The sequence below is a fragment of the Sinocyclocheilus rhinocerous genome, unplaced genomic scaffold (genome assembly GCF_001515625.1).
Source record: "Sinocyclocheilus rhinocerous isolate Xijiao unplaced genomic scaffold, SAMN03320098_v1.1 scaffold236, whole genome shotgun sequence".
Taxonomy (NCBI): domain Eukaryota; kingdom Metazoa; phylum Chordata; class Actinopteri; order Cypriniformes; family Cyprinidae; genus Sinocyclocheilus; species Sinocyclocheilus rhinocerous.
In genome coordinates this window covers 668,318-676,953 of record NW_015647064.1, presented here as the reverse complement: position 1 = coordinate 676,953, position 8,636 = coordinate 668,318, and the positions used below count along the sequence as shown (strand labels likewise).

The window sequence follows — 8,636 nt, the reverse complement described above, 5'->3', positions numbered from 1 at the left end:
CTTTTTTTCTACTTGTTACAGTATATGGAGGTCATGTTAACCTTTTATCATGCCTTTGTCATATGATGTCATTATGATATCGTCCTTTTTTTTTTTTTTAAATAATGTTTAAATTCCACAGTGTCATTTGCACCATAGAGTGCTATCGGACACATGCAGACACAAGAATGCTCCTAAGATGCTTGTATCCACTTTTGTACATTGTAAGTAGACCAATTAAAGAAACTAGTGAAAAGCGTGATTTAATATGATTTTCCAGAAGTCCACAGGTCGTCCCTACGCTGTTGAAGAAACACTCTAGAATCTTGTTAGTTATTTACTACATTTCGTGATTGTATCTTGGCACTATTCAAAGATGCTGTCAGCAAAGATCCCTCTCAAAACACCAAAAACAGTCACGAGGAAACTTCTGTTTGCGCGCATTTTGCGTTAAGTGCGACTATTTACGGAGCTCATTGGCTTTTCCGGGGGCGCAAGCCCCGCCCCCCGCCCAGCTGTGCCTCTGGATTGGCTGCTCCGCTCGCCTGTCACCGAGACATCAGCGGAGGCACGAGTTCGCGCTGCTCTAGCTGGAGTGTGATCAGTTTCAGCCGCGTAGCGGGACTCAGCGAGACCTGATGCACAAGTCAAGGCGACGCGCAGCGGACATGAAGCCGGATTGGCTCTGATTTTTAAAAGCCCTTTCATTCAAGAGGCTGTCCATTATCAACATGGCAGAACCGTCGGTTCCAGTACCCCCTCAAAAAATGGCGTCACTTGGCCGGGTCCGAGCCTTTGCGCTGATTTTCTTAACTGCAAGCAGTTATTTAATTACTCCCACAAGTGGCAAGGAAGGAGGGGGAGAGGAGACGGTCATCATCGGGCTGAGACTGGAGGACACGGACGACATTTCCTTCATGGACAGGGGCTATCTGCGGGTCAGCGAGAGGTCTCGGGTGAGATTGAGGGTGTACGGGCAAAACATCAACAACGAGACGTGGTCCAAAATTGCCTTCACGGAGCACGAGAGGAGCCGAGTTATTGGCACCATCGACAGCTCCTCGGGGGACAACAAGAGTCAGGAGGACACGTCGGGCTTGCACCCCTGTGGCATCAGGACCTCGGATATCCTCATCCTGCCCAACATCATTCTAAACCGCAAGACGTCTGGCATCGTGGAGATCGAGGTCAAGCCTCTGCGAAAGACTGAGAGGAGCAAAGCGTACTACCTGTGCATCGCCACATCCACACCTGCTGCGGCGGGCGCGCACGACCCGTGGACGGAGCACACGTGGATCTATCACGATGGAGAGGACACCAAAGTGATCGTGGTGGAGGAGAAGAAGTTCCTGCTCCCTTTCTGGCTCCAGGTCATCTTCATTTCCATGTTGCTCTGCCTCTCGGGCATGTTCAGCGGCATGTATAGCGTTGTTCATTTATTTAGGATGACTGCATGAGGGCTGAGTTTCTGGGTGTGTATTCAACTATGAGCACTTTTATGACTCGGGTTGATAAAGATCTTTTTTTCTACTTGTTACAGTATATGGAGGTCATGTTAACCTTTTATCATGCCTTTGTCATATGATGTCATTATGATATCGTCCTTTTTTTTTTTTTTAAATAATGTTTAAATTCCACAGTGTCATTTGCACCATAGAGTGCTATCGGACACATGCAGACACAAGAATGCTCCTAAGATGCTTGTATCCACTTTTGTACATTGTAAGTAGACCAATTAAAGAAACTAGTGAAAAGCGTGATTTAATATGATTTTCCAGAAGTCCACAGGTCGTCCCTACGCTGTTGAAGAAACACTCTAGAATCTTGTTAGTTATTTACTACATTTCGTGATTGTATCTTGGCACTATTCAAAGATGCTGTCAGCAAAGATCCCTCTCAAAACACCAAAAACAGTCACGAGGAAACTTCTGTTTGCGCGCATTTTGCGTTAAGTGCGACTATTTACGGAGCTCATTGGCTTTTCCGGGGGCGCAAGCCCCGCCCCCCGCCCAGCTGTGCCTCTGGATTGGCTGCTCCGCTCGCCTGTCACCGAGACATCAGCGGAGGCACGAGTTCGCGCTGCTCTAGCTGGAGTGTGATCAGTTTCAGCCGCGTAGCGGGACTCAGCGAGACCTGATGCACAAGTCAAGGCGACGCGCAGCGGACATGAAGCCGGATTGGCTCTGATTTTTAAAAGCCCTTTCATTCAAGAGGCTGTCCATTATCAACATGGCAGAACCGTCGGTTCCAGTACCCCCTCAAAAAATGGCGTCACTTGGCCGGGTCCGAGCCTTTGCGCTGATTTTCTTAACTGCAAGCAGTTATTTAATTACTCCCACAAGTGGCAAGGAAGGAGGGGGAGAGGAGACGGTCATCATCGGGCTGAGACTGGAGGACACGGACGACATTTCCTTCATGGACAGGGGCTATCTGCGGGTCAGCGAGAGGTCTCGGGTGAGATTGAGGGTGTACGGGCAAAACATCAACAACGAGACGTGGTCCAAAATTGCCTTCACGGAGCACGAGAGGAGCCGAGTTATTGGCACCATCGACAGCTCCTCGGGGGACAACAAGAGTCAGGAGGACACGTCGGGCTTGCACCCCTGTGGCATCAGGACCTCGGATATCCTCATCCTGCCCAACATCATTCTAAACCGCAAGACGTCTGGCATCGTGGAGATCGAGGTCAAGCCTCTGCGAAAGACTGAGAGGAGCAAAGCGTACTACCTGTGCATCGCCACTTCCACACCTGCCGTGGCTGGCGCGCACGACCCGTGGACGGAGCACACGTGGATCTATCACGATGGAGAGGACACCAAAGTGATCGTGGTGGAGGAGAAGAAGTTCCTGCTCCCTTTCTGGCTCCAGGTCATCTTCATTTCCATGTTGCTCTGCCTCTCGGGCATGTTCAGCGGCTTGAACTTGGGTCTGATGGCGCTGGATCCCATGGAGCTGCAGATCGTCCAGAACTGCGGGACGGAGAAGGAGAAGAATTACGCCAGGAAGATCGAGCCCGTCAGGAGCCAAGGAAACTACCTGCTTTGCTCGCTTCTTCTGGGGAATGTTCTGGTCAACACCACCTTGACCATCCTGTTGGATGATATCGCCGGTTCTGGATTGATAGCTGTAGTGATGTCCACCATCGGCATCGTCATATTTGGAGAGATTGTGCCTCAAGCGATATGTTCACGACACGGTCTTGCTGTGGGAGCGAATACAATCTTCTTGACCAAATTCTTCATGCTGCTCACTTTCCCCGCGTCCTATCCGGTAAGTAAACTGCTCGACTATCTCCTCGGACAGGAGATTGGCACGGTGTACAACCGAGAGAAGCTCTTGGAGATGTTGAGGGTGACGGATCCCTATAATGACTTGGTGAAAGAGGAGTTGAACATCATTCAGGGCGCGCTGGAGCTCAGGACTAAGACCGTGGAAGATGTCATGACCCCGTTGCGCGATTGCTTCATGATCGCCGGCGACGCCACGCTCGATTTCAACACCATGAGCGAGATCATGGAGAGCGGCTACACGCGCATTCCGGTGTTCGAGGGCGACAGGTCCAACATCGTGGACCTGCTGTTCATCAAGGACCTTGCGTTTGTGGATCCCGACGACTGCACCCCGCTGAAGACGATAACCAAGTTCTACAGCCATACCTTACATTTCGTCTTCAACGACACTAAACTCGACGCTATGCTGGAGGAGTTCAAGAAAGGTGAGAAAGCCTTTGATTTGCGCGGGCTGGCGATGTTGCTTGCATTGAATGTTTTCTTACTAGGCTATATTAGGCAACGTTGCATAAAAGTTTAATTGTTATTTTAAAACGAGACTAGTTATGCATCTTGTCATATTTCAAAGCAGTCGCGTGTCTTTTACGCACAGGCCATTACGCACGACTAAAAGAGTTAGATTTCATTCAGTTACAGACGCAACATTGCTTATTCTTGGGCAGAAAAAAAGTGAATTTTACCTGTTTTTGACCAATTTATGTCTATTCAGATATCTAAATATTGATTTGGCAGGCAACCTACTTAGTTCATTCTTTCAGTTCAGTAAGGAAAGGTACTCTTTTATCTAGATTTATTGATTAAAATAGTAATGCAATACTGTGAGCACATATGATATGTCCCCCATCGTCATATTTATCCCGTGTTATCCTTTAAAATCTTCTGTCTTCCCACTTTTTTATCACCTATAATAATTTAAACTGCCTAAAATTGGGATAAAACGTAACGTTTAAATGTTGCCTTAACATTTTGAGGAAAATCAGTGGTGCCAAACAAACATACAGTAGCCTACAACTTGCAGTAATATATACATTGCACTTTAGACATTTTGAATTGAATTTCAAAAGAATATGTCAAACTGATGGACATAATTTGTAGTAATTTGAAATAGTGTGAACTTTAGACAGGGTCTAGTTTATCCATTTCAGAGTTTGCTAAATACTTCCTCTCCATACCCATTGTTTGCTCCTTCTTGAGTGTTCCTACACTATTTAAAACTAGTTGAAGCTTTATTTGACCCTCACTTGCTGCCCCCAGGACCCTGCAAACACATTATAATATGCCTGAGTGCAGGGAAGTGCTTGCACTAAGTGCGGTATCTTGATGTGCCCTCACATAGCTAAGGGTTAATGCTTGCGGCAGAGGTGAGAATGTAGTGATGCAATGGAAATACACTGCAGGTGTACTCGCAGTTGCTAAAGGATGACTCAGGGGGGTTATTAGGTGTAATACTTCATAATGCATGAAATAACATGCCACTTCAACAATCTGTATTTTGTGTTATGTAGGTAAAATCGTGAGAATCTTGATGCAAATTTTCGAAGTAGTTGAAAAAGAATTTAGAATTTTAAAAGGTCATTATTTTGGTGTAAAGAAAATAAGGGAAACTGCATTTAACAGCATGTTCCCCCAAACATAGAACATAAGAGTAGATTTGCAGTTTATGGTGCGAATCAGACTCTAAATGTACAGACTATACGTACATTATCATTTTGCATTAGAAGTAAGTTTAATGACAGCATGCCCACCTCTGCAAGTCTGATGTTTTATTTAAAGTTAAAGCTTACAATTAATGCCAAAATTAACTATATTAGTGTATTTGAACATATCATTAAAACATTTAATTTTTAATATATATTTTTTTTGACTGTTCTGGGAAAAGTCATTCATGATTGCTACAAGAATACTTGGACATTATAAGAATTTTAGCAACCTTGGCTATGATTGTGACTCTTTTGTTCTTGGCTGCTCTCCAGAGGAAACTCACCATTGGCTGTTGGTATTCTAATGACTGATTAGAGGAGTGGGCACAAAGTTTCACGTCAATCTGGCTGTGGTTCGAGCACTCTCTCAGTTCAAAGTGCTTTGTATTGTAAGTCAGTGTTAATTAATCTAATGCCTCTTGTGGAGCTGCACAGCCATCCAAAGCAGGAACAAAATACATCACTCCTGCCAAGCACACCTTCACACTGTAATTTGTTTCTCTTTGATGTTGCTTTTTGAGTGGCAAAAGTTGCTTTTTTTATTATTTCTGCTGCTGACTTACGTGATAACTTTGATACTCAATTCTGACAGAAGAAAATGGACTCAGTTGTCTTGTAATGGTCAACTAATTGGGCGTCCAAATGAGAAGGGCTTCTGACTGCAATCATGACCTTGAAGGTCAGCCTTAAAATTCCTGGAGCTACAGACTAGTTCCTCTATGATTGAAATAATTAGTGTGTCATAAAGGGACCCCTGCCAAACAGCAGTTTTGGGTTTAATGAGAATGCCATTGTTCATCATCTGGGCTTAACCCAAAGTGGTGTAGTTCAGGAGGCATTTGTTGCTGCAAAGATTCTTACATGTTGAGTGTGTATTTTTTTCTCTCGTAGTATGCTAGTACATGCTGTTTATTTGTAGGAATATTTCCTATGATAAACAGAGATGTTTTTTTATTTGCGGGAAATTGGTATAACATATTTAAATAAATTAAAGGCTATAAGGATGGTCTGCTGGCCCAGGATCAATGTGAGACAGTTAAAAAAAAAAAAACTTTCCCTTTTGGGCCAGTGCTGCTATTAAAAATATTAATATTTCTACCAATTATAAAAATGCCTTGCTTAAAATAAAAAAATATATATATATTTTGGGGTGATGCCAGTGAGTTGACAGGGCAAATAAAACTATTGGCTCAACTAGCCAACCTAAAAAAAAAAACAAGCCCAATCTCTCGGCAATTCATACATTTTTGATGAGGGGGCTAATTTGTACGACCTCATTAATATGAATTCGTACGTTTTGTTAAAATCATAATTTTTTTACGAGGTGGCAAATTCGTAGAAATTCGTGCAAATGACCACCTAACCCCACCCCTAAACCTATCCCTCACAGTGAGGTCAAATCATATAAGTGAGGTTGTACGAATTCGTACTAAATTAGCCACCTTGTAAAATACATATGAATTGGTCATGAGATAGCATTGAAAAATCATTTTTGTTATATTACTTAGAAAGATTTAGAAAGACTGTACACATTGTTACAACTTTTGTCTCAGGGTACAACTGACTCCCATTGGTTTTCGTACAGTTTGCTAAAAAAATTTACATTCTGAAAAACACTAAATAGTCAGGTAAAAAAAAAAAGGGAAATATTTATTGTAACCAATCCAACACTAAAATATATAATACATGAGAACTTATAAAAATGTAAGAATCAAAGTTTTTGAAAGTGAGATTCAGGAAGGAAAGGAAAATTTCACTGTTTCTTTTGAGTTTCACAGTAAAAAAAAAGAAAAGAAAAAAACATTTCACCCTCACGAGGGTTTAAGAAAAAGACAACAAATAGGCAGAGTAAGTACCAACAGCAATTAATACTACTTGCACTAAGTACAAATAATGCTGCAATAGAGGATTTAAGTAAGGAGTCAAGTATGTCAATTTAGTGCATGCTTACATTTAAAAACTGTGCACATGTAGGCAAAACCACATCCTGATTGACCAGCACTTTTGATTCATTTGTCTTGCTTTATCAAATTTCATCAAGCATTCTCTCTATATTCCTTTAGTGCTTAATCTAGTACAGGAACAGGGTACTGTCTTCTAGCACTTTTGCCTCAAACTCATTCAGCTGCATGGGATGTAGAAACCATTTTCACTGCAAACAGACAGAACAAAGTACATAAAGACAAAGGTCATGAAATTAGAGCCTAATTCTCCTGAACTCACTAACCCTTCAGTGCAACTTAGTTCATCGTTATCACCCTCTTGAGGCGATCAATCTGTTAATTTATGCACGATAGGAAGATCTGTTATCTTCTTAAATCATGCAGATGAACTCTTGGCCTTCAGTTCTTTCTTAGCGAGAGACTCCATGCTCATCTGTATCAGCATCTGTTTTGCAATTATGTTTCTGTCATTATGGCTATCTATAATAAAGACTGACTTCATCTTATCACATATTTATGCTGTTATATATTCAAAATATATCACAAATGTCCAGTACTCCATAAAAAGACAAAAATCAGCCTGCATATCACTTATCACTGGGCACGTTATCAGTAGTAATATCTATAGATGTCATAATCCACTGTAATTCATTTACATTACAGCAATTGCTGTATTTTTGTAACACAGGGCCACTGAAGGTGGTTGGCCTTCACATGAGTTCTTGCACGTATTGAACCAATCCACCCGCTAACAGTGGCGGCTCGTCGGGGGAGGCAGGGGAGGCACAGCTTCCCCATAATTTTGAGGTGAAAATGGTATGAAAATGTGAAAATAAAATTCACAATTCATGTCTCAGAATGTGTATTTTTTGTTTGTAATTTCACAGTTGTAATACCGTAACGTGAAAGTGCCGCTTTTCTATCGCGAATGTGCCGAATCTGCTGATGTAATTACAACCGCTAATGATAGAGAAGGAGAAGATAGAGAAGCTCTCGTGCCTCCGTTGGTAAAAAAAATTAGCCAATCACCATCGAGTGTTCACTTTCAGCGCAGAGGAGTGTTGAGAAAAGAACCCTCATAAGAGAGGCTAGCCTCCCTTCTGATATCAACCAATCATCATCGAGTGTGGAAAATGGGCATCCTATGACCCCTTTAATGAGTAATAGGTGTGCTTTGGGCATAATCTGCAATGAAACAACCAGTCTCATCTCCCATTCCCTTTAAGAGCCAGTTGCGCTCACGCTACGGCGGATTTGCTGTTTATTTCATTTGCAAGAGCAAAGACTGTACACGTCTCCAGAGAGGAAACGGAGCTGCTCATGCACAAGCAAATAGGTAGCCTAATTCATACATGCAATTAGGGCTGAACGATTTTGGAAAATAATCGAATTGCGATTTTTTTTTTACCAATATTGCAATTGTGATTTAATATGGAATTATTTTTTAAAGCTCTTTATGTTCTGTATTATTCAACAAAGACAACCCACATGAAAAAAATACATAGTAATTTATAGTAAATACTATAGTGTTTTTGAACCATACTATAGTAAAGTGTATTATACTGTATATATTTTAGTATTTACAACACTTTGTTAATGAATGCTACAGCATAATGTAGTATTAACTATAGTGAACTGATAAGCTATAATAAATACTGTAGTATACTTTAGTTTTTACTACAGTGTAGTGTATTGTAGTATAATATACCCTATAGTTGTAGAAA

At 42.0% G+C, this 8,636-nt stretch overlaps 1 protein-coding gene across 1 annotated transcript in view; it reads left to right on the top strand.

Annotated features, from left to right (window-relative positions):
• The first annotated feature begins 2,096 nt into the window (after window positions 1–2,096).
• cnnm2b (cyclin and CBS domain divalent metal cation transport mediator 2b) overlaps window positions 2,097–8,636 on the top strand; it is a 35,453-nt gene continuing 28,913 nt past the window's right edge. Inside the window, exon 1 of the mRNA XM_016512970.1 lies at window positions 2,097–3,694. Coding sequence (XP_016368456.1) covers window positions 2,209–3,694 — 1,486 coding nt within the window. The 5' untranslated portion in view covers window positions 2,097–2,208. The remainder of the gene's footprint in view (window positions 3,695–8,636) is intronic.